Below are 27249 nucleotides of genomic sequence, written 5' to 3'. Positions count from 1 at the left end.
CCAACCAAATCTTTATTTTTTAATTTTTTTTTATTGAAGACATATGGGATTATTGATCTTAAATTAAAAAAAAAATATCTACCAATTATACTATAATAAAATATTTTCAAAATTTAAAAAAAAAATCACAATTTCCTCTTTTTTTAAAGAATGATTTCATTTTATTGAAAGATTTAATTAGTATAATTAGAAATGTTAGAGAGGAGTGGAATGTATCCTAAAAAAGTTTTTCTCTGATATTTAATTACAAAACATCATAGGTTTTATCTGTTGCATAATAATTTTTTAATCTGGTAGAGACAATATGTAAATGCACCCGAAAAATGAAGGAAAAATTTATACTTTTAATGCTATATTTAAGATCTTGTTCCTTATAAATAATGAATAAATCTATTATGGTCATTGTGCCCCAAACTCCCTCAAACTTCCTAGATAAATTGATAAGGAAGAGTGGCCGGGCAAAGATTTTTGTTGTTTCGGGACGAAAATTATTCGAAGAGCTTTATTATCACAAAATAACGAACTTAGTTAATCATTTTTAAGTGAATCCCTGAATAATAAACTTATATTATGAGTAAGTACGCAATGCATTATAGTTATATATAAATAATTTATGAATTAGGTAATATTATTAATAAATATATATATTTATATTAAATGCATAAGAAACATAAATTCTAAATTCCGTCGTTCCCCCGTTTATATTATGTTAGCTCATGTAAAAACTTTAGTCTATTTTTAGAACAAAACTCAGTTGGAAAAAAAAAATTCTAAATAATTATATTATGCTATTAGTCCTACTTAGAAGTTTTATAACGAAATATTAAAAGTTGAAAGAATTCTGATGAGTTCTAATTAAAGTGGTTAAAATAAAATACTTTTGGTCCTTTAGTATGATAAAAAAAATTATATATATTAAAAATTGTATAAAAATAATAATTTAATAAATTTTGACATTGAAAAAAAAATATATTAAATTTTATAAAATATAAAATAAACAAAGATAAACTCCACCTGCTAAAAAAAATATTTAGATTTCCAAGATTTTCAAAAGTTAAGTTCAAATAAATTTTATAAGGGATTTTTACTTCAAATTTTCATTTATATCATTCAAATAAAAAAATATTTTGTCACCAAAACTACAATTGTCATATTTTGACATAAGTTAATTTTGGAACAATAAATTTAAATTTTACGTTTTTTATTATAAAAATTTTAGAAAATAATATAATTCAATTAAAAAATTTTTGGCCCATTTATTCTAAATAGAAAGTGATGATTAAGCTTTTATAATCGCGGAAATATTTTAGTGATATTGTAAGATACTGTTAAAATGTGTATTATATATATTAGCTATCGCTTAGTTTCAAAATTTTTTGAAGATCCATTATTGGTAAATTACCCAATTTTGGAAATTCTATTAAGCTTCCCATTTTAATGAAATGCGTAGATAGTCGATTACGAACTTAATATAGACAAGCATTTGATTTTTTCGCCGATGTTAAAAAATGTTTATATAAATTTTATGATAGAAGAAATTACATATATTACTAATGATATTTCCTTTATATTAGCTATTATATGCAAATCTAATCCATGGGAATAAGTAGGCTTTCAAAAGCTCATTGTTTAAAAGAATTTCTTTAATTGGCCCGCCCGTGGTTTCTGAAAAAGGTTTACCCGCTGGTTCATTTATCTAAATTTTTTATTTAATCAGCCTATTGTTTACAAATATCTTGATTTTTGGAAGTAGGCAAGCCCATCCTGCTCATTTTAATATTCATCCGCCCGCCGGTCTATGATTTAAAAAATATTTGTGCCCCTCCAAAATTTTAAATTTTTATTTCCAGACCTCTATTTTTCATCTCCTTAAGAACTGATCGTTTACATGAAAAACAGGGATTAAAAGCAAAAAATTATCTGATGATTGAGGCCAATAATTGTTAAATCTAATATTTTGATTTAAATGCTAAATTAAATTTTAAATCATATCATTAACAGTAAATATTTTTACTCAGTTTGACTTTACAAGATTGAGAATCATTTTCATATTAATTAGTAACAACTGGTAGATTATGATCAACCAATGTTTTATTATTTCTATCCTAAATTGCGATGCTTGAAATAATAATCATGATTTTGTTGAATGGAGGTTATAATAAATAGTGTACAATTATTTGGACAATATTTATAAATAATAACCTGACGATTTTTTTTTCTATTAACATGATCGATTTATTATTAGGATAATTTCTGGAATGATATTGAGGGCGAAGGGTGAAATTACTTTAGAGAGAAGGGTTTAGAGGGGAATTTACCTCCAGAAAATTTCAGTCATGTAGACGCTGCCTGTAGGTATTTGTTTTACTACTATACAGAGCTAAACTTATAGCTCTTTATTAACCCAATAAAAATGTTAACCCTACTGTTATTGGAATCACTTGACCACGGTTTACTACTAGTTAGTAGTTAATAGAATACTGCTTACTTTATTTAATACTATGACACAATCAAGTGGGTATAAACGCAAAAGGTTAGTCTGAGACTTCTCTTCATGTGAACCGTATATACCCTTATTAATGATATTCTAGTTAATCGATTTTTCAAATTCCTTTAATTTCTAAAAGCAACTAATTTCTAAAACCCATTATCATACTATCTACTCAGAATTAAGAAAGGTGAACTTGAAGATTTAGCTAATACTTGTTTCTCCTAAATTATGTAAGCTAATATAGTCTAAGATGTTAGCCGGACATCAGTCATGAGGGTTAGAATGGAAAGCGGAGTTGGAGGATACATGGTCGTGCACTGTGGCGTACAAGGTATATTAATATACTTGTGTTTTGCTTTGTAATTTTTTATAAAATTTCAAAATTTATAGTTTTTGGTAGATTGTAATTAAAATGTCAATTTTCTTTCATTAAAATACTATAATTAACCATTTAAAGCTCGACTTTTTAAAATAAAACTAAAAAAAATTTTTTATAAAAAATCTTCATTTATATATATACACCAAAGATGAAATTTTTATTTCGACTTTTATTTCATAGTATAAAAAATCATGATACAATTTGACATCATTGAGCTACATGTATAAAAAAATATTTATTTATTTATTATGAAATGTTTTAAAACAATTCCTATCCTGGTTAAATAAATAAATTTCACATTTTTCACACTTTTTCTTAATTATGCGCTAACACATAGTTTACACCTTTTTCAAGTGTTGGAAGCTTCTGGCTAGTGCTCTATATTATCGTATCTAACGTCTGATATTATCTGAGGTAACTTAGATCCTTTTTGTATTTTTCTTTTACTAATTTTACCTGCCATTGATAAAGCAGTCACTATTTGAGAATTAAAAAAAAAAGTTTTATATTCATTTTTTTTTGAAGTAAATGTCTTCGATACAATAACCATGCATTCACAATGCAGGTATCAATTGAAATATTATTCGAAGATAGAACCTTCTACCTTTTATATCTACTCTGTAGCATTCCACTAGCATATAGTGTAAATCTCTCCCATTCCTTCATTATATTTTTTTAAAATACAAGGCCTAGTGATCTGAATAAAAATTTTTCCCGTCAAGAACCATCGCCTCACATCTTCTATTGGGTCGATAGTATTGAAGGATGATATAACATGAACAAATTTGTGGTCAAACCATTTGACAATTATATTATTATTAATGTCAATTTTGTAGTCGAAACTACCTCTCCCCTTTTTCTTGAGATCGCGATCGCTTTTCAAATTGCAACCTTTTAGGTAATTGGTGTGAAGTGCATTTATGGGTGAATCTATATCCATATTGACAATGGGATGATTAAAATTTCACTATCATCAATATCTGTTTCCGAAATATCACCTTCAATTATAATTATTTTATTTGACATCTATAAAAATAAAATATTTAAATTCAATGTTAATAAAATAACTTATTAAATTCCCAATGAATTAATTTGGGATCATAATTTTAAAATTGTATTTACAAAAATTTATAAAATTTAAAAAAATATATAAATTCATGAGGACATACTTGAATATTTTGTCTTCTTTATAAAATTAAGACTTTTCAGAATTTTTCAATTAAAATGTAAAATCAAGTAATTTAGAAAAAATCGAAACGGAAATATAGTCGAAAGTTACGTGATAATAAAATAAAAACAAGAGCATATTTTTTTTGATTAAAAAATATGATTGGATACATTCTATATTTATTTTAAAATGTTAAATTATGCAATATGATGATGTCAAATTAGCTCACAGGACTTTAAAGGGCTAAATAACTTAAATAAAACAAATTTGATAAGGACAATAAAAACAAGTCAATACGATACATCAGCTTAGCCACTCGACAGATTCTTATGCGAGACAGGAAAAGGTTGTGCTCCTTTCGCCTTGTTCCGGAGTTACTAGGAAAGTTTACTGATAATGACTCTAGTAGACCCGTGAAAGTTTTATGATGAGCATCTTCTAAGAATAGGCTTAAAATATAATACGAAGCGAATAATGAATTATTCGTGTTCGATTATTTTATCGAACAATTCACAATTCTTAAAAATAAAATTTACTATTCTTATTTGATTTGCATTCACATAAATGATTCAATTCGTTTAGGAATTGAAACAAATAATTTGTTACTTGATTAGTTTTCGAATAGGGCCTAATAAACAACAATCACCGTACAATTTTTTTTAAATTTTATAGCTTCAAAAATTAATGCGATTCATTTTAAAATAGATCCATTCCTCCATGGGTATATTCCCAGATCCAAATTAACAAGCGATAGCTAAATATATAACTTGTTAACGACCTCAAATAAATACCTATATTCTTATATTTTAAACAAAAATAATTAATTAAAAAGAGTAAAATCATTATTTGGATTGCTTTATGGAAATTAACTTTATTTTGACCCATATTCTTAGCCCTATCTATAAGTTTATTATAACCGGTTCAAGGGCCAATTCTTTTTTTAATTTTAAGAGTCACAAGTTTTGATTCAGGTTCTTATCTGTCCCGGTTATAAATTCTGTTTTTTTGGCGGTGTTGGTTTGGACATCGGTATCCGCTAAATAGGTGGTATCGGTGCGTCAAGACTAAATAGTGTGTTCTAAAACGAGCCAACCAAACAAAGTGGATGGCCACCTCAAGTATTTAGCAATGTAATGGAGATTTAGTACATTTTTAAGTGTATTGAACACAAGTAGACCATACTATATTGATTTAAAACTGCTTTTTTATGTTTCTATTCTGAGGCATTTGCTGAGATAGATAATAGATTCTGCAAGTTTTTAAAATTTTAAATTTGACTTTGCCTAAATATTTACGGGTTCTTTTTGATTGAAATATAGATAAAATAAAAAGGAATTTTTGAAAAGAAAGAAATTAATACATTTATTTTTTTTTAAAAAAATTTAATATAATAAATAATTATAAATTATAAAAAGTTTTATAAATGATTAATATAAAATGTAATAAAAATAATTTACATTGCCACATATTTGGGGAGTGGGGGAAATATTTATATTTTATAAAATAATAAGGCAATAGAGAATATAAAATAAAAAATGGGGTTATAAATAATTTTATAAATAAATATACATCTTTATTATAATTAACCGCAATACATGAATATTATTTTTAAATTAAAAATAAAAGGGTAGTAAGTATAAAGCTAAACATAATTACGTATACATATAATAATGGGGCGTTTTGGTCCATCTCACAAAAAACCTTTTTTTCGCAAATAAACCCTAATTTTCCATTAAAAAACTTTATATTATTTATTTGCGAGAAATCGTTTGATAAAGGAAAAAAATCAAAAATTATATACTTAAGAATATAAATAGTGTGTAATTATTATAAATTACAATAATTCATGAATAATTTCAAAATTTCCCAAAAGCAATATTTCAAGATGAGGGAATCAAAGCTTTAAGTATGTTTTGTACTTCTTCGCTGATGGCCAAGAAAGAAAATTCGTATTGTTCCTATTTTTTTTTAATAAAAAAATATTTTAATCAAAATATTTATTGAAATTTCATATATATTTTTTTCGTTTATTCTTATAAATAATAAACATAATAATAAGGAAAAAGAAAGAGTTAACTTTAGTAGCGACCATCTTCATCCTCTGATCTCTCAGGTATTCCACGGATGCTTCTATATCGATTTCTTTCACCCCTTCGTAATTATTTATTTTTACAAAAAATACGATTAAGTACAGGAAAATATATCATCAAAAATGTTGAATTTTGATGATATAACGGTGGTAGTCAAGTCATTGCGTCATTGAATAGAACTTAAAAATTTTACTCCTTAATTTTCAATCATGAATAATTATTTGCATCCCAAAAACTATTTAAATAATATCCTTTCACTCAATAATGCTCGAATTAGTATAATTCTTGAATTAAACAATGATTTTAAAAACCTTTATTTAATCGAGATAGAATCATATCTATTAATATGTACGTTCCAGTACGTCCTGATCCATCGCTTTACAAAAATTTATTTTTATTTAAAATTTTAAACATAAATTATTAAATATGAAATTGATGGAATAAGATAAATTTTTAAAAACCAACCTTTATAACAATATTATATACCTGTGTTTAGTGTTGTTAAACGACTCAATTTGAGTCGATTCTCAAAAACGGCCAACTTAATATTTAATCCAAAAAAATATAACGCAAGACTGAAAATTGTGCTAATAGATGACACAAAGGTTTGGACATCTATTAACAAAATATTGAGGCTCAGGCAAATTATTTCTGGCCAAAATATTTAGTTAGCCGTTTTTAAAATTCGGTTCAAATCAAGCTGTTTAACACTATGTGTATTCAATTTGTTTACCTGTTACAAATAAAAATGATAATTAAAAATCTTAGAATCAATTTAATAATCACATTTAACTCCTCTTTCAACGAGTATTGACATGGCCTTAATTGAATCCCAAAATATTTCAATGAGTAAATATCTTCCTACTGGGATTCAATCTGTCCAAAAAATGGTTTATGCATCTAGAGCGAAAAAATAGTATTACAAAAAAAAATAAACCTGCAATGGACAACGATAGGTGTAGATCTCCCTTTGTATGATTTGTTGATTTTCCTTTTTTATATACAAAAAAAATTAAAATAGGAATAAATAATTTTAATAACAACACAAAGGCAAAGAGCCGATCATATCTGCTATATATTTTATAAAGGGAAGCTATATAGCGTAAGCGATCGACGCCACAAAGCATAAAAAGAAGTATGATTACAGCACGTGATCTAAATCATCATAATATGTTTATAGATAAATGAAGGAATGCGGATTAGTTTCTAAAATTTTTTTACTACTTTTCAAAAATCTTAGCCAATCAAAATTTAAATTTAGACATTTTTGTATTAAAAAAAAACTTTGCATCGAGCTAAGAATCTTGCATGTAAATTGAGTGGATTTTCGATATCCCGCTCTCAAATGATACAAAAAATAATAATAAATAAAGTGGATAAGCGATAACATCGAAAATGGGCATGCGACAAATAAGAGAACATTTATTTGCTAGCTAATAATAATAGAAAAAAAAGAAATATAAACTAACCATAGTGATAATGCGCAAAAAATATTCTCTTTTAAAAAAGATTGAAAAAATATATATATATGAACAACGATAAATATACATTTCAAACCAATTACGATATCAATATTTATAAAAACTGACAAGAAATGGTTTACCTTCATTTAATTTTCGGAGGAGAAAAAAAAATTGAATCCAAAACTTTCCAAAATCTTAGAAGTCGTTATAAATTTATTTTTGTAAGAAAGGCATTCTCGAATTTTATTGATTTAAAAAAAATTGGGGGGTTTTATTTTTATTTGACATAATAATATAAATATAATTTATGTAATCTGACACGATAAAAGAGGGAATTTATGATAATGAAAAGACATCGTAATTTTATATATCTAGACTAGAGCTCACAAATCAAATTTTATCTTTAGCCGGAGTCCGGCTTGAAATTTTAAATTAAAAACATAAATTAGAATGCGCTTTTATGATGTAAGGTTTCAAAAAAAATCACTAATTTGTATTTTATCTTTATCACAGAGAAAATTTTAATTATCGTTGACATTTTTATATTTTTTCTAAAATATATAATTTTTAAATTCATGCCTGCCGGAACCCGACTTGCGCTCTAATATATACTGCGATGAAAAGAAATATACATTTAAAAAACGAAAAACGAAAGGAAATATAAATTTTTTTAGTTTTAAATTTGAATAAATTTTAAAAAGTAAATCACAATATACCATAAAGAGATGAGTATGGGGATAAGGCAAGCAAATTTTTTATTAACAATTAAAAAAGAAAAATTGGTAAAATTTAAAAAAATAGCTCTCTTTATTAAGTTTTTATTTAAATCAGTAAGAAGTAGATGCAAAAAATGGTATCAAAAAATCAGTTATAATATTCTTTTTAGAGTGACAAATTAATTTTTTTTAAAAATAAATTAAACAAATAAATTCTAAGGCTAAGCATTTAACTTCTTAAATATGATATTTTCAGTTGCATATTCCTTTGTGAGAATTATTAAATTTAAATTTTAGAGAGCATCGCATATATAACAGGGTTTTATCTCCACTTCAATTAATTTTGCAGAAGAGTAATATGTTTAAAAAATATAACCTCCCATGTTGTAATCAAGGAATACATTTTTAAATATTTTTAAAAATTAAAAATATAATAGATACTCCCTGACCTAATTTCGACAATTGTGAAGTAAAACCCTGTACTTAAGTAATTACATGAATTTAAGTAAAAAGTTGGTAATTTTTTTGAATCTAATGAATGGCTAATAATACGTCCTAAAATAAAAATAAAATAAGTTAAAAATTGTTAAAAGATAGGGAAAAAAAAGTCGTTTTTTTAACTAGAAAGTAGCTACAAAAAACGTTAAAATTAAAATTCTTTTAAAAACAAAGGTTTTAATGAATTTTAAATAAAAAAAATTTTTTATTGTAAATGTTGAAGCCCTGACTTAATTTCGACCAAAAATTGTGAAGTAGTTAGAACCCTGTACTTAGGGTATATATTACATTAATTTAAGTTATGCCTATTATTTTTTGAATTTTTTAATAAAGAATGGCTAATAATACGTTTAATATAAAAAATAAGTTTAAAAAAGTTATTTTTACTTTTTTTAAAAAAAAACAAGATAATACTAAGAAGTGGCCTAAAAAACGTTTAAAATTAATATTCTTTTAAAATCGAAAGTTTTTTATTTTTTAAATAAGATTCAAAATTTTTTAAAAAAATATAGCCTCACCCATCACTTTTGTGACTATGCAATTATTAAATTTTTTTGGATACGTTTTTTTTCATGAAAAAAAACAAGTCAAAGAAAGAAAATTATGGTTGTAAAATAATTTTTTCGATGGCTTTTTATTATTTTCTTTTAAATAAATTGCTAAATCACAAAAATGATGCCAGAAACTAATACGATATGATAAAGGAAATGGGGTTGGAGACGAAGATGGAGGAATTGTGAATTAAAATAAAAACGGCTTCAATCTCTCACTTTTTCAAACTATTTTTTTTCTCTTTATTCTTCCTTCCGTACTTCCTATATTTCTTCGCTAACTGGGGTTTTCCTCAAAAATAATTTAAACAAGGAGTGTGCCTATTTTTTGAGGATATGCATATTTCCTTTATTTAAATAATTTTCTGCTCACATTATATAAAAAATATATTAAACAATTTTCATATGCAATTTTTTTTCTAATTAATATACCCCGATAATGTTATAATTAAAAATAGGATAGAAGATATCATCGGTCGAATTTGTATCGGGTCGGATAATGCCGGCCTCTAACTGTATTGGTACACCCCTAGATTTAAATATGTAACCACCCCCATGAACCTACTTAAACATATAACGGTTTTAAAACCTCCTAAATTCGAGCAAAGTTTTTGTGTCACTAGGGACACCATCCGAGCACCAGGCCGTGTAATGGAAAGAAGTCAGGGTTCGCGTTTCGTTGGAGGATAAATTTTTCAGGTAAAAGCTTCTCACAACGTAATCATTGCACCACAAATGCTCGCTCACTAGATATACCTATTTTTTAAATATAATTTACGGAAAAAGAATAGAATAAAGTAAATAAAACATGAAAAAATAGAATAGAAGAAAATTAAATGAATGAAATTGCAAATTAGTCTAATAGGAAAGGTGATAAGAAAATAATAGACAACATAATATGATAGAATGAAGTATAAGAGAGCAAAGAAATGTGAGAAACTTCATAAATGTCGTAGAGTTGGACCCCTTTGTCTGGCCAGTACTTGAAATGGGTCTGTTTCTCCTCCAGGTACTCCTGCTTCGAAGTCAGGTTAACTATTATGCAAATACCACGATCCCATACCAACTTTTTGCATTTTTTAAGATAAAAAAAATAAATATAATGAATAAATTAAAATCTTGTGACTGGAACAACATTCAGATAAACAATCTTAATCTTAAAATATATAGTTTCGAAATATATTTTATTTTTATAATTATTCTAATTCCCATTAATCACTTGATTTTATAACAAGTTTAGGAATATTAATTATAAAATTGAACAAATTTATTCTTTATGATAAAAAGCTTACAAGTTTTTAAATCCTTTTTAACTGAATGCAAAAAAAAAGATTTATTACCTGCCAAAAGTCACATGCCGATTCGTGTTCAACAGGGCCTTGGGCCGCAATGTAAATAGGTCGTCTGGGATCTGACTCGCAAATAGGACTGGCGTTTATAAACTTGAGATAATTCGCCTTTGATTCGTTACCCTCTAAAATTGTTGAGGCATTAGTTTCTTTCGAGATTCGCGTGTTAGAGGATTCTCCGTTTTCAGTCCTTCGCCATGCCAATTCTATTCTATTGAAAGGGTAAGGTAAGGTACCCCATGGGTTCCTGGCCTGGAAAAAAATTCTAATCTGTATAAGTCTATTAAAACCGCCCATAAGTTACAACCTTCACCTATCCCTTACGGTACATTAATTTTTGATAAATATGAATCATTTATGGTTTATAATTTATTTCGAACCAATAATCTTTAGATAAAAATAAAAGGAGTTTTACATTCCCTCATTTTAATTAATAAAAGAGAAAAAACTTGAGAAAGACGGGCTCCGTTTTCGGCCTTGAGCCATATAGATCGCCTACGGCGCGATTTTTCGTCATTCTTTGATTCAACAGGCTTGATCTCCGGAGTGCTTGTCGTTTCTGAAATATTCTCTATAATTTCCGTCGCTTTATCGGCCAAATATTCCACCGAGCCATTCTGAAGGGCCGAATCGTCCCCTTTCTTCTCGGTCTCACCCGGGAGCAGCAAATATCTCCATTCCTTGAGAAGTATTTCGTATTGAACCTTTGGAGAACTAAGGGATTTGGGAGGAAGTAAATCGAGATCGGTGGAGTGGAAAGAGGAAGCTTCCGTAAACGGTGAAGGCACGTAATCACAGAGCGAGTTTGACCATTCGTTAAGCGTGAGTTGGCGGTGGGCTAAACGTTTCGACATATATTCCTTTTTGTTAATAAAAAAGATTATCTCTCATATTGGTGATCAGAATTTTCGAAAACCTATTAAACACGATTTGCATCGCCTTACAAGATCTCGATCCTTTCCTGTTAAATGTTTTCATTTTATGGGAGAAGGGCCTCCTATCCTTTTTTTCATCGCATATACTCACGCCATTTAATAATATGCCTAACATGTTTCCTCGCCGATTCCCAACCAGCTTTGTGCTAATTGGAACTTAGCTCCTACTTTCGAATGGTTAATTTCAATTATGAAAAATATTATGAAAATGGAATCCCCACTTATTATTTATCATATTAAATCATCTTAGGTTTCTAATAATTTTTCCTGAGCCTTGACTAATAAACAAATAATATGTTGTCAAAAAGAGTTTAAACGATTAAGTCATATAGATCAACCTCCTTATCCTTAATCTGATATCTTTAATAAAAAAAAAATCTGCTTTTAATAGGGGAGTGGGAATATTTATTCTATTTCTCGTATCAATTCTCTAATCTAACTAATCATAAAACACAAACCCTTAAGTTAAAGAAAATATTCAAATAAGCTCACTTCGAGATCTATATAATAACAATCTGCAAGCTAATGATATATATATTAGAATTCTGCAAATTACGGCCAGGTCCGTACCCTTATTTTTTTAAAATAATTTCGGATTAGGCTGGGTTGGGCCTAATATTTTTTAAAAATTTCGGGTCGGGCTTAAATTTTCAAATATGATATTACATTTTGTCAAATAAATTGATATATTTTAAACTCTTGCAAGAAACAAGAAGCTAATATTTTATTTGAATAATATTTTTTTTACAATAAAAAAAAATTATTTTTCCATATTTAAATTAATCCGGGCCTGGCCGGGCGGACAAATAATTATATTTTTATTTAGGTTCGGGCTTTCCGGGACAAATAAAAAAATTTTCTGGCTGGGCCGGGCTTGAAAAATTAGGTCCGATTTAAATCACTAATATATATTTAATTAAATAGAAATAGACTGTATTAGATAGGATAGAAAGAGTTGTAAGTCGTAATAAGTAAAAATTCTTAGTAAGGACAATCAATAACGTTACCAGCCCTGAGATAAAACATTCACTTAAATCATCTTCCTTTTTTGCTTCTTTAACACATAACCCTGCATTCATAGTTAGCGCGAATTATATAAAAATAGACAAAAATATAGCGTGTATGCAGGGCAACTCCTCATTCAGAGTTATTTGGGGTGGAGAATACAAATATATACCGTTTTGTATTTGTATAATTAGCCATGAGGGAAGGATAAGAATATCTTTTTAATTAATTTTACCAATACTAAACGACCAGTAGTGGGATCCATTTTGTTGATTAAACCTTCTTCGTTCCTGATAACCGCAAAATAATAATAAAAAAATCAAAAAAATATAAAATGTTAGTTATCGAAATTGTGTATTATATTATAATAAGGGATCCTAAAAGAACTTTTTTTTGTCTTACCATATCTTTCCATTAAAATTTTTACTTTCATAACTGTTCCTAGTGTTTCTGAGAAATCGAAAAATTCTGAAAATCTCGGTATGATAATTTTTAAACTAATGTTTCCATCCTAATCCCCATGTTTCTCGAAAATATATCACTTTTTGGTTACGAAATGTTCCGAGCCTCTGCAGCTTATTAACATGATAATAATTTTAAATTTTATGAAAAATTGAGTCCCTATATTTAAATAATTTTTAAAAAAAATTCTCCCACTATGTTACTTTTAACTTCTTATATACTTTATTTCTGCTATTCTTATTCCTCCTCTCTTAAATAAATTTTAATCCTTCTTTTTTTCTTACCATGTATTTCTTCTGCTCTGCGCAGACCCCGGATTATTGGTAACCAAATGATGGTTCAGACTGTTTTCGCTAAATTTTCTGGCGTCCTTTTGGGAACCGGTTTTAATCACACTATTTTTCTTTCTGTTCTTATCAGTCGTCCTATGTTGTTAGTAAATTTAAATAAGTATATATTTTTTCCGCAAACATTTTGAGAAAAAACTTTAAAGATCTTCAAAATTGAAATCCTTTTTTATAAAAAAAATTTGTGATTCCATCATGAAAAGATTTTATATGTACATAAGAATTCAAAATGATTTGAAATTTTAGGCCAAATTTGATCAGAGCATTTTCAAGAAAAATCTTCATTGGTTTTTTTCATCTTCATTTTTATTTTAAGCAGTTTACGAAAATCCTAATAAAAATAGAATCAGGAATGACAAGACTTTTAAAGTAATGTTGGGCGATTCAATATTTAGAAAATAATATATTCTGGTTATGAAATTGCTAATATTTAAGGAAGGTCATTTACTCTAATTTTTTATTCTATTTTATTTTCTTTTTGCTTTAATAATAATCAAAATAAATTTTGCAAAATTTCCCCTTCCCTGCTTACTTAACGTTTCTAGACTTTTGGGATTTGTTCGTCTCTTTGTCCCGAATGAAAAAAGCTGCCAAATTCTTCATCAACCCTATATTTTCTTGACCAGCCAACGTAGGGGATTGTTTGGGAGAATTCGATTCCTAAATAATTGATTTGAAAAAGGGATGGAATAAGTGCCAAAAAAATAAAATTAAAATCTTAAATTTTGTGTGGGCTATTTCAATTTTCCTAAAAGTAAAACCGTCGATTATTTAAATTTAGTCTTTTGACAGACATAAACAATGTGAAAATGAAGCGAAATCCTAATATTGAATTTTTAAAACAGTGAATGTCAGTAAGTTTAGGGAAAATGATAACGAGTAAGATAATCAAAGTTTTCCGGGATTTTGATTGAAAATAATAATATAATTTGTAATTCTGGTTGTTAAAAAAGAATAAAATAGTTCAAAAATTATTATTTTTAACTAATATAAGCGTAATGTTAGAGAGAAATTTTGAGTGAAGTTATCACTCTAAACTAATGAAGAATTCAATTTTGATAAAGTTTTATTCATCAATACAAATTGGTAACGCGAAAAAAAATGTGCGTGAATAAACGTAAAGAAGGAAGATATAAATACACAACTAATTTTCAATATTACCTTTTTCCTCGAACTCCGGTCCTTATCTTCGCTACTCTGTGGGGTAGCGGATTGACGTGGACGGGCCCATTTGGGGGTAGCGTACCTCGTCGCGCTTCCCTCTTTCTCGCGGCCTTTCAATCCTAGTTCCTCACTTTCCGTATTTTCATCGCTGCCCATATCTTCAATAAGCCCTTTTTCGTAACCGTCTCCGTCTTCTTTTAGCTTCTTGTTTCTGCGGTAATGTAGTAAAAGGTAAACACCTACGAATAGGAGTACCACTGTCAAGGTCACAAGTAGGACGGACGATATGAAGAGGATTTTGCTCTTAAGTTGGATCTTGTCATAGTTTTTGAGCCGACTTCTCAGGGTGCCTTCGCCGGGCTCCTCGAGGAAAAGGTTGTCTGAGTAGGAGGGAGATAAAGCCATAGATTTTGCAACTCTGGAACCGATTTGCTTGTCCTGTTGCCATATGTATGGTTCCTTCTCTAGCTTGGCCTTTATAGGGAATATTTTATAATTAAGAATTAAATTTTAAAACAACATTATTAATAATTTTTACTCTGTAAAATGTAGTGTAATTTAAATAAAGGACAAAATAAATTTAAAAATAAAAGGAGTATTTTTATTTTAATAAGACAGCACTAAAAGTATACAGATTTACACTTGACTAAATTTAGCAGGTAAAATTATCGAGAATATTAAAATGAATTATAAAAGTTTTATATTCGTATATAGGGTGGGTATATAAATATTATGAGATAAATCTGTAAGTAAACACCATGACAGGGGTAGTATATAAAGCCAAGGGTCCCCTCCATTTAGGTGTCCATTCAACATTAATTCAGAGACGATTGCAAAATATATAAAACAAATATTAAGCATATCGAAAAGTTAAAATATCATATTACTGGATTCGAAATATCGTAATTACAGGAAATTTGTTTATTAATTAATCCTATTGCTAAATTTGTAACTAAAAAATATGAAACAAAAATTATAATAAAAAAATTATATAAAAAATTTAATGAAAATAATTAGACCTATAAGTATACTAGAGTAGAGATCTGCAAAGTTAGACCCGGCCCGTGCCCGGCCCGAACGATTTAAAATAATCGGGTTCGGGCCGGGCCTAATATTTTTATAAAAAAATCGGGCTGGGTCGGGTCGGACCTTGGAAATTTTTTAAAATATATCTATAAATTTATCAATTTATATTAAATTTTTTATGAATAAAATTTTTTGATTTTATTTATTGAAACTAAACGCCATATAACATATGTCTTTTATTTTGAGTAATTATAAAAATTAATTTCTACATTTAAATAAATTCGGGTCGGGCTGGTTAATTTTTTAAAAAAATTTTCGAGTTCGGGCCGAGCTGGCAAAACTTTTTTAAAAAATTTCGGGTTCTCGGGCCGGGCCGGGCTTGAAAAATTAGGCCCGATGCAGATCACTATACTAGAGTCTAACCCCCATTTTATTAAGGCCTTAAGGAGACCCAATCTAAATTTTAGAATAGATCAACTTACCCCAAATTATGTATATTATGGCCAGTCAGCCCTTGCACACAAAATATAAATTTTTTTTAAAAAAAAACAATTAAAATTTATAATCTATTTCTATAAAAAAAATTATATTAATCCCGGTCCAAAATGCTACAAATTATTTTTAAATAGTTCCCTTTTAAAAAGATTTTCAATTATAAATTGGTAAATGATTGACGTTAAGCAGAAAAACTTTCGAGGAAAAAAAAATAAAAATATTTTAGACTTTTGGTTATTCGCGAAAAAAAAAGAAGATATAATTAAAAAATCGATATAATAGACATGGGACAGAAATCAAATCATCCTCCAATTTAAAGTGACCACTTTGATATTGGTTTATAATAAATGTGATCATTTTACAGAAGTTCTGTAAGCAACTTTTTATAATCTTAGCATAAATAAGCAAAGAATGATCAAAATAAATACAATTTGTATATATGAACAAAATAAGAAAATATAACCCTTATACACAACCGCACTCTTTAAACCTCGTCAATTAAAATTTCAAAAAAAAAGAAGTATTTTTTTTTAATTTTACGAGTAAATAATAATTTGTAACAAATTTTGAAAAGAGGTGAGAGGGGAAAGTTTGAACTTTTTATAAATATTTCTATTTGGGAAAGATTTGTCTTAAAATGATAGAGAATACAGTTTTAAAAAAGCAAGAAGAAATTCTCTGAATCAAATTAGACAAAAGTCGTTGACTCTGAGGGTTATAAAATGGCTCTTTATGAATTAGGCATATTATTTTTTTTATAACGGTAAAATTATCATACAAAAAAATATACGAATACAAAATAAAACTTGCTTTTTAAAAATCAATAAAACTTTTTATAAAAAAAAAAATTATGAAAAAATGAAAGAGGGGAGGGGTGGTTTAAAAAAGAAGAAGAAAGTTTAAGGATTTGTAGAAAAAAAATAAAACTTCCAAATATGACCATCTCCTTATCCTGAATCTCTTTAATTCGTTCCCTTCCCTGACATAATCCTATATGAAATTTTACAAGGGGTCGAATTTTGTGTAAGTTGACTAAAACACTAACCGCACCAGAGTGATCACCTTATGGAGTTATTTATAATTAGACTTATCTTTATTTGAGAAAAAGTTGTTTTGGTTATAAAAAAATAGTAAACCTTCTTATTGATTTTTCGATAAAATAAATGTTGTATACTTAATTCTTCTCTATTCTCTTATTTTCTCTTGTTCCCCTTAATTCATCTTTTCTTAACCGTAGATATCCACTTCATGGTGGAAAGGGAGGGGGTAAGGCATATCATTATTGAAATTGGAAGAGGGTAGTGAAGTGGGCACTATTGATATTAGAATAAAATTGGAGGAAAGTAGAGGAGGGATTTGTTTTTTAATTTCTTTTTTTTTGCCATGAAATGGATTTCCTATTTTCCCTTAATTTGGATTTCCATTTATTTTTCGATAATTTGGTTTACTATTTTGATTTGGTAGACCATTGAGAAGTGCCCTCCTTCCAACGTTCCTTCCAGAATTTTTTATTTGTTTTTCCAAATAATTTACAAATAAGAACAAGAAACATTTTTTTTTAACTCGTAAATTAGGTAATTCGGTAAAACGATGAAACTTTTTCTTAGTTTATCATTTATTATTATCAGAGATTTGCAGACTCCGGATGCCCCGGGTCTTCTAAATATTATAATTTCAAATATCCAGCCGGGATTAAAACATTAAAAAATCCGGGCCGGGACTAAATATTTTAAAATTAAAAAAATATACGGGGCGGGTCGATTTTTAAGAAATAAATTTAAATTATACCAATTAACCAGTTGGAAAATCATGTAATAGACCGTTTAATATTTTTTTAATGCTCATATTTTTGATTCCCTTTCGAAATAATTTACAAAATAGAAACAAAATTATTCAAATAAACAAAATTTTCAGAACGCGCCGGTCCGTAAAATGATGATAAATAAAAACCAGGGCCGACCAAAAAATTTTCAAGGCCGGCTCTAAAATATCGATCTCTGCAAGGTCTATTATTTTTGATAAATGACGGCAAATAAATTCGATTGTGAAACTAATATTTACAAGGTATATCCAAATGCTTTTAAAATTTCAGGCGTCTAAATGCTTAGGCCTTGTCCTGGTGCGTCTTATTTTTAAAATTTATTTTTGTATAGCCAAAGCTAACCAGATTTTGAACTAGGAAATCCTTATTTTTGATTTGTTTTAACATTATTATATTTATTTTATACAAATAAAACAAAAGCACGTTACAACTTACATAAATCTAAATATCCTCTTTCTTTTTAGGCTGTTTAAGGCTAAAAAGCCTGTTTTTAGAAATAAGACGCACATGACTATTTCCAGTACTTACTCCTCTAAATATCAAAAAAACAGAAAACAAGATCTGTCACCGTTTTTGAGACCAAATAAAATTGTTCCGTTCTATGGAGGGGCAAAAAAAATAAATATAATTGCCTCAAGTTATATAACTCCTTCTTAATTTTGAATAAAGCATTCTATTCAGAAAAGCAGCGCAGGACAAACTTTTTAGTTTTTGAAATAAAATTTAATAACAAAATCATAATTCTATTCAGACTGCTATTTAGAAATTCTAAAAGATAATCTACATATTACCAATTCAAAGTCGCAGCCTTATTCTCTTTTTTAGGAAATAAAACATATAAAAAAATGTATATATTTGATTTTTTTTATCTTACTTATCGGGTGATGAAACTCTCGCTCGCTACTCAGACCAAAGCGAAGAATAAAAAATTAAAGAATCCTCATAAACGTTTTGCTACGTTACACGATTCATTATCTAAGATAAAAATCTATTTTCATATTTTAGAGGTATTTTTAATCTTTATCAGAAAATGATTTTTTATTTTTTTAAATTAAGATATAAAACTTATACGCAAAATAAATTATGGAAAATAGAAAAATAGGAGAAAATTATATTCTCCTTTAAAAAAAAAAAAGATTAAAAATGAATTTACGTCAATTGACAGAATAATAAATTTAAAATTTTTCAAAATTTTTATTTTCTTTTTTTAGAAAAATTTATAATTTATTTATTTTATTTTTATTAGAGAAGAATTCCATTTTATTGATCTTTTTCTTTTTATTTCGCCTTTTTTTAAAAGATTATTGCGAAACATAGATAGATATTCAAGGTCCTTTTTACTTATTTCTTATTTAATCTTTTCTCGCTTTTTTTAAAAAACTTAATTTTCTTTCTTTTTTGTGGTGAAGAAATTTTATAATATAGATTTTAATTTAATTCATAATATTTAGCATATAATATATATGATCAAAACCAAGAATGATCGAAAACTATTTTATTTTAAATTAAACAGGAAGATATACTCGAAAATTTTAATTTGTAATAAATAATTAAAGGTTTATAAATATAATATCTAATAGGGATTCAGATCATTAGGTGATTCTTAGCAATTCTTTTCATAGTTTTGCACCCAACTGCCGGAACCTTAAAAATACTATAAATTGATCTTTTGGTGGGGAAATTTATTTTACGTATTTTGACCAGAAATTGCATATTTTGATTACTCCTTGTCATATTTATGGTGGTAAATAAGCAGATTCGAATTAGAATTAGGCTATGGCGAAATATCGTGATGTCGTTCAAACAATGCGTAACTCTTAAAAATACGATAGCATAGTTAGCATAGTTGTATAATTTACATTATGTATCTTATAAATTAAGTATGGCTTGGACATCGTGGTATTCCGCGTACTATAAACAAGGCCTTAGGGCAAAAAAAATATGCAATATATTATAGCTTAATATAAATAATTAGTAAATGACTATAGGTAATATTAATCATAATAATGTAAATATTAAGGTTATTTATGCGACATTTTTATATTACAATATTGACTTATTTAATAAGTATGTGAGAATAGCAAAAAAAAGGCACCTGCATTATTTCATGGGGGGATGAGGGGAGACGGGCTGTATTTAGTTAGGGGAGGGGGGATAATTATGGTCTTGCCCAACTAAAAAATATACAATTTGTTCTTACAAATAAATCAAAAACAAATTTTATATTTGTTCTTTTTTCCCCAAAATTAAAAAAAAATAAGGGCGGTCATTCATTTATTTGTAATAGTTTAATCAAAATATCGAGTGAAAGAAAAACAAACATATCACCTCATTAAAATTAATTGAAGGGAGTCATATATATAATATTTTAGAAATTTCGTTTGTTTCTAAATATAATAGATCCAAATTTTAGGAAGGCTAAAAAAAATTATATATTTATCCGTAAAACGACAAATTGCATTTTAAAAAAAAATAATTATATGTATTTTTTTAAAAAAATTAAAGGCAAAGTTAAGTAGGGGAAAATGTGAAAGGAAAAAATTTATCATATAATAATTAAATTATAAATTAAAATGTTAGCTAAATTTAAAGTATAATTTAAATCAAATTATAATAGTGTCTAGCCGTCAAGAAATAAAAAGATAACATAATAAAATTTAATTATGAATTTATATATATAGGTTTTCGCAAATAAATCAGTATAATAAATATTTTATTAAAAAATTCAACCAGAGCCCAGACTGATTAGTGACCCTTTACTATCTGAGCAACTGCCCAAATTTATACTTTAAATATTTTTTATAAAATGATAAGGAGGTGATTGAGTACAATGAATAACTTACTGGCTAGACTTTTATTTTTATAATGAAAAAGAGAAGAGGATTTAAATTTATTATACTTTTCAAATAAAGTGCATAATGATAATAATGATATGAAACAAATTTAACAATGCCAAATCTAATTATAATTTTATGGAAAAAAAAAATCTATTACAAAATAATATAAAGTAAATAAATCGATGTTGAAGTATATTTAGATCTGAAAATTCTAAATAATTTAATTAAAGTATTAGATACTGATTAAATTCAATTATTTCGAGAAATATATATAATGGTATATTTAGAATTTTATTTAGTTAGGACGTTCAAAATAGTCGTTAATGGGGGATATATATAGCACGTTTTGAGCTTATACACTGGATTCAGTCTTTGCTTCTAACTGATTCAACTTTAAATAAAATAGTTAAATAAATTCAATATCACTTCTTGGGTTTTGGTAATTAGCTTTGCTTCCCATCATCCACTTATTGTTCAATCAAATTAAACAAAGCTAAATATATAATTTCTAAACTATACTTTTTACCTTTCACCAAGGATATTTTTTTAGCTAGATGATTCTAATAAGACATGTTCAAATGAATAACTGGTCCGGTAACAAAAATGCAATGTGAGTGTACTTTAAATACACCAGAGGAAATCTGCATAAATGTTTTATGTGTTGCTGTTGGGTGAGAATTAAAAAATGACTTATAGAGAATGTTTTTAATAACAGAATTTATAGGTAAAATGAATGTGAAATAATTTTTTTTACTAATTATTCATTAAATGTTAGGCACAACTAAACATCGTAGTTAATGGAGTCAATTAATTAGTGGCATGTCGAAATGACAATTATTAGCAATTTGTATCATCCCTCAATCTCAATGTAATGTTTTGTCTGAATTCATTATTTCAAATATATTTTAACATTTATGTTGTTTTTGTAATAAATATATTTATATTGTAATTTATACTATTTTTTGTAAATGTTAAATTTAAGTACTCAGAGACCAGATGGGAAAAATGACTTGAATGACTTAAATTGGGTAAATTAAATACCTAACCCAAATTATGGTGTAATTTTTTGATATCATAAATTTATACTTTTTATATTTAAATATAATATTGAATAAACAATAAACCTTCATCTATCTAATTCTAACATACTTTAGCTATTAATACAATGAAGTGTATCCAAGAAATCCTAAAAAATATCATAAAGGATGCTTTTGTAAATCATATATATATATTAATTCTTAACATTAAATAGAATATTAAATTTAGCCCAAATTATCTATTAATATTAAAAAAAATTCTAAAATGAAAATAATAGGATTTCCTGTTGCTACACTAAGAGATCCTAGTAGCATCACTAAGTAGTGCGCTGGGGCTGGAGCCCATTCAAAAATTTGAAGAGCCCCATTTTGATTTTTTTATATAGGATAAAGTTAGCTTAAAAAAAGCTAATTTTGGATAAAGTTAGCAAAAAAAATGATAATTTTGTAGTTAGCTAAAAAGTAATTTTGGATATATTAGCTAAAAAAAAAAAAGGTAATTTTAAAAATAAATTTTTTATGAGGCCCCTGAGATTGTAAGGGCTATGACGCCCCTGAGAGATCCGATATTGTATTGATACTTATAAAGCCCAATGGTATCTCACAAAGTGTACTCGTAAATAAGCCATATTTTGCGCAACTAATATTTTGTCAAAATTGTTAGGCTATTGAAAAAACTCACAAATAATAAATAGGTATGTTGTTAGTCATTATTTTAATATATGAAAAATTATGTTGTTCCTCAAAATATCTGTGCCATACTAAAAAGATATTACTAACGGTAGTTTAGATCAACAAGATTAAATCAATGATTCTCTTGAAATAAAAATTGCGATCTAACTCAATTTTATCTTTTTTTGGATTTTATATAATTATTACATATTGTTTATTGTATATTTTCAAATAAAAACATTTTACTTTTTACGGTTAATGTTAGCTATTGCCAAGTCAACATATAGCAATTCTAAACAACAACCAATTATTTTTTAAAATGCAATAAGGTCCATTTTTTATATATTCTGAGATAGAATCAGGCTGCCACTTCCGATCTACTATATATCATACCCCGTAACACGAAACCACCTAGTTGGCTTCAGGAAAAATGCTAGATTCCTGCTGGAATCTAGATCTATAGGCCAAAGACGTTTTCCAAAAACGATGATTTTTTTAAAATATATATTATAACCATATGTGGCAATGTTGATCCAACAAAAAAATATATAAAATACCGATTCGTTTAACACTTCCTTTGGTAGTAACCAACAACAACCTCATATAATTATAATGTGCATGTAAGTTCTAATTAATTGTAAATGTTTATTATAAACTATTATTTAATACCGATACCTGAGATCATTAATGTTGATATAATAAACGAAACTTCGATAAAAATAATTTAAATATAAAATTTTTATTGAATAATTATTTATTTTTTTAAAAAAAATAATAATATTAGATAGTTATATATAAATTAATTCTTAGTAGGGATGTACCGATATTTTTTATGGGATCAGATCGGGCCGATATTTCACCTATTATAAAATATCGGTTATCAGCCAATATTATAAAATTTGCCGATCCGATCCGATCCTATATAAAATGGCGCCCTTAACAAAAATAAAAATTTTAAAAAAGTTATATTTAAAATCATTTATTTTTATAAATAAAATCGAAATCCATATTTTTTTTAATAATAATAATTAATTAATTAACATTCTGCCATATTGTTATTTTTTTGCGCATTCTGTTTATAAAAGTGTGCGATAATATCTTCAGAATCTGTTTTTAGTGAAGCTGGTGATATTGACAGTTACCATCGCCGCAGGCTGATTTCTGATAAATAGGAAATTTTAATATTTCTAAAAAGAAATCTTCGATATATTAATGTTAAATATTATTTTAAATATTTATTTAAATTTCATAATGTATTTGTTTATTACTTATTATGTATATAGATTAATTTTGTTACTTATTATATAAAAGTGATTTATAATAAAAATATTTTATATACTTTTAGGCAATAGAATTGAATATAAACTATAACTGATCATTATAATATATTTAAATGACATAAGTTATGGTATAATTAAATTATAGATGTTATACTAATAAAAAGTATATTACAAATTAAAACCTTGGTATCTTTACAGAATACAAAATTAAATATGATATCGGATCGGTTATCGGCCGATATCAATTTAATATCCGAAATATCGGATCGGATCGGCCTCCAAAAAGTGGTATCGGTACACCCCTAATTCTTAATTTATATCTAAAAAAAAATAATTAATTAAATTAAAATAAGAAAACATCTATAAACATTAAAATTTATCTTTTTAATTATAAATGTTTTAAATATACTCTATTTTATAGTCAATGAAAATTGTAATTTTAAAAAGGAAACTAAAGTTTAAAAAAAAATATATCACATAATTTTATTAAATTGGGTTCTCAAAAAGAAACTACTTAAAAAAATTTATTTGTATTATTTTTCTTCTTATAAATAAACAATTCACATGGCTAAATCGAGATTTTCGTCAAAAAAATATTATCTAAGCCTATAAATTTGGTCAAAAGAGGGCCAAATCTTATTGTCCATCTATACTCGAAGTCCCTTAGTAATATAGCCATATTTTGCGACAAACGTAATTTCACCCCCAAGGTCACAAGAATTTTTTTATATTAGGCTAAAAAAACTACAAATAAAAAATTAAAATTTATCATTTAAAAATATAAATTACGTCAGATCCTATGCCAGCTGACTGAATCTTGATACTTCCTCCAGCCGCTGCTTCCAGTTTGGATTTAAAAACCTCTAAAATTAAAAAAAAATAGACATTTAAAAGTATTTAAAAGTATTTGGCTAAAATTTAATATTGTAAGAATAAGAACTATGGAGTTTCCTTTTAATTTTAAAGATATTGCCAAGTTTCTTTTTATATCTAATTACAATAATATATTGTTGAATAAATGCTCAGGATTCAGGAATAACTTTCCAAAATGAAAACAACTTATTATATTTTTTTTAAACTTAAAGAAATTTTCCTAGTTTTAAAATATTTAGAATATTAAGAATCAATTGTTGGTGTCATACCTTTTTTTTAAAAAAATATTTTAATTCAAGGTGAACCGGATGATGTTTTTCAAAAAAGAATTCCAAGGAATTGAACCGGGAAAAAAAGATTTCTGAAAATTTTATTTAAAAATCTCGGGTGCCTGCAAATAAGGTCCGATAAGTTTTTAATAAAGTCGGTGTTATAATGTAATTTACGTGTGAGGGGAGAGGGTTGAGGATATAGGAAAATGATGAATAATTTCTTTCTTTAATAATCAATTTTTTTCTAAAAGATAACGTATCCAGAAATATATCAGAATTAAACGCCATTATAATATTTTAGATCAATAAAATTAAAGAATATAATTTTTAAGTGATAATACTAATTTCCAATGAGATAGCGAATCACTATGATAAGTTTATTATTTTAAATTTTGGCCTAAATATATTTGAAAGGAATTTGTTGAATTTTTTTAAAGTTATCATTTTAAAAGAAAGGTATTGAACTAACTACTTTAAGGAAGGTCAAACTTTTAATCCATTTTTAAGAAACTTCAATAGACTTCAATAAGCTAATTATGTCATATTTTCTCTTTTTTTAATGTCCAAGCGCATTTTTTTTTAAAAAAGCGACTTCTTTTAGATCTGGAGGACATGATTTAAGAGGAATGTTAAAAGGAACATATTCGTGAACCCTCTAAAAATTCTATAGAATTTGTGTTTTGATCCGAATCAAGCTTATAATGTTTTATTGAGAGAGTAATTTTAGAGATTTGAATTTTATTACGAATCGTCAAAATATTGTTGGCCTTGTGCTATATGAAGAACAAGGTGTTTTTTATAATTTTAAAATAATTATTCTCACGTATATATAGGGCTACTAGGGAGGCATTGATAGATTTGAGATTAGGGTTAATCTTGAAGACTATGTCTTTGCCTTTGATTCTATTTTGGGCAATTTTTTTTATTATATATAATTTTTTTATATATATCGTATTGGGATATGGAATTCATGAGAATTCAGAATCTTTCAATTTTAAATCACTTATTGCGACTAAATTTACAAAAATTTAAGAATCTGATTTGACCGGAAATGTATTCCCTCATGTTCAGAGTACTGACACTGAAATTTCAGATAATTTTTTCGTGAATTTTAAAACTACTCTTAATTTTATGCATAAATTAGAGAATACACGAATATTTGATTGAAAAAATTGCTTGAAATTAAAATAAAAACATCAAAACTAAGGTTTTGAGTTTGTATGTTTTGCTCTATGGGTAATATTTTAACATTAAAGAAAATATCGATCAAAATTGAAGTTAGAACATTAAAACCAAAATAATCAGGCGACTACATTATTTCAGACTTAAATTGTTATGTTAATTTTTAAAAAAAATCATTTACTTGATATTGGAAAACGTATTCAAGGGTAATTTCAGCTTTTTGGCCAACTCCGACAACATTTTATAAGCAATAGATTGATCAGTGATACTTACAAGTGAGATAATAAAAAAAAGAATATGTTACACCTCGTTTATACACTATAATATGATTCTCTTATCATTATAAAAATTAATTACCTTCAATCGTCTAATTCCACCTTTTTCCCTTCCTAACTTGTCTACCTAATTTCTCTTTATAATCATTCCTTGTTTTGTTTATTAATATCCTCCAATAAATAATATAATATTATACTTAAGATTCGTTCTAATGTAGGTGTAATCCGTTCTGACAAATTCGTACCTGCTAGAATCCAAATTTTCTCGATTTTTGGAGTCCGTGATCTGCCTTACAGGTTTAGGAGCGAAAGTAAACCAATAATTACCCTTAGGAAGTTCTGAATGCTCTTCACTAACAATATCTTCTTCATTATCGAAGTAAAAATGACTAGGCAATGTACCCTCTAAAATTCCCTTTTTTAACGCGCCGTCATCGGGGTGAGAAGATGGATCCAGATTTTTCAAGTAATTAAACGGATAATTTTCGGCGGAGAGCTGTACCCTCGAACCCTTTTTGGGTTGGTCTACTCTTTTAAGACTATCTGGAAAAAAAAATGTTTACCTAAAATTAAAGGAAGGAAGTAAGTATAAAATCAAAAAAATTTAATTAAAGGAGCAAAAATCGTGCTTTAATTATGGAATTCTTATTCCGAAATATATCATGAAATTATCCCATAATAGTTTATACTAGAAATGAACCGATATCAAGTATCGGCAAAAAAAAATCATGGCTTGTATTTTAAATAATTATTAGTTTTTTGTTTTCAAATATAAACATTTTATTTTTATCTCATTTTTACAATATTTGACAAATGGGTTTTAATTAATTACTAAATTTTATTTTCATAGATGATTTCAT

General features: G+C 26.8%; 1 protein-coding gene across 1 annotated transcript in view; it reads right to left on the bottom strand.

Annotated features, from left to right (window-relative positions):
• Positions 1-5501: 5501 nt before the first annotated feature.
• The window catches only part of LOC135922778 (uncharacterized), a 44999-nt gene continuing 23251 nt past the window's right edge, over positions 5502-27249 (bottom strand). The window contains exons 5-20 of the mRNA XM_065457246.1: positions 26587-26932; positions 26296-26382; positions 25756-25835; positions 24577-24650; positions 14616-15092; positions 13987-14114; positions 13392-13532; positions 12881-12935; positions 11155-11565; positions 10697-10957; positions 10297-10422; positions 9946-10112; positions 7066-7119; positions 6440-6504; positions 6116-6189; positions 5502-5996 (exon numbers count right to left, since the gene is read on the bottom strand). Coding sequence (XP_065313318.1) covers positions 5919-5996; positions 6116-6189; positions 6440-6504; positions 7066-7119; positions 9946-10112; positions 10297-10422; positions 10697-10957; positions 11155-11565; positions 12881-12935; positions 13392-13532; positions 13987-14114; positions 14616-15092; positions 24577-24650; positions 25756-25835; positions 26296-26382; positions 26587-26932 — 2624 coding nt within the window. The 3' untranslated portion in view covers positions 5502-5918. The remainder of the gene's footprint in view (positions 5997-6115; positions 6190-6439; positions 6505-7065; positions 7120-9945; positions 10113-10296; positions 10423-10696; positions 10958-11154; positions 11566-12880; positions 12936-13391; positions 13533-13986; positions 14115-14615; positions 15093-24576; positions 24651-25755; positions 25836-26295; positions 26383-26586; positions 26933-27249) is intronic.

Source organism: Gordionus sp. m RMFG-2023, chromosome 1 (assembly GCF_954871325.1).
Source record: "Gordionus sp. m RMFG-2023 chromosome 1, tfGorSpeb1-WG-v2, whole genome shotgun sequence".
NCBI lineage: Eukaryota > Metazoa > Nematomorpha > Gordioida > Chordodea > Parachordodidae > Gordionus > Gordionus sp. m RMFG-2023.
This window is presented reverse-complemented; position numbering and strand designations above follow the sequence as displayed.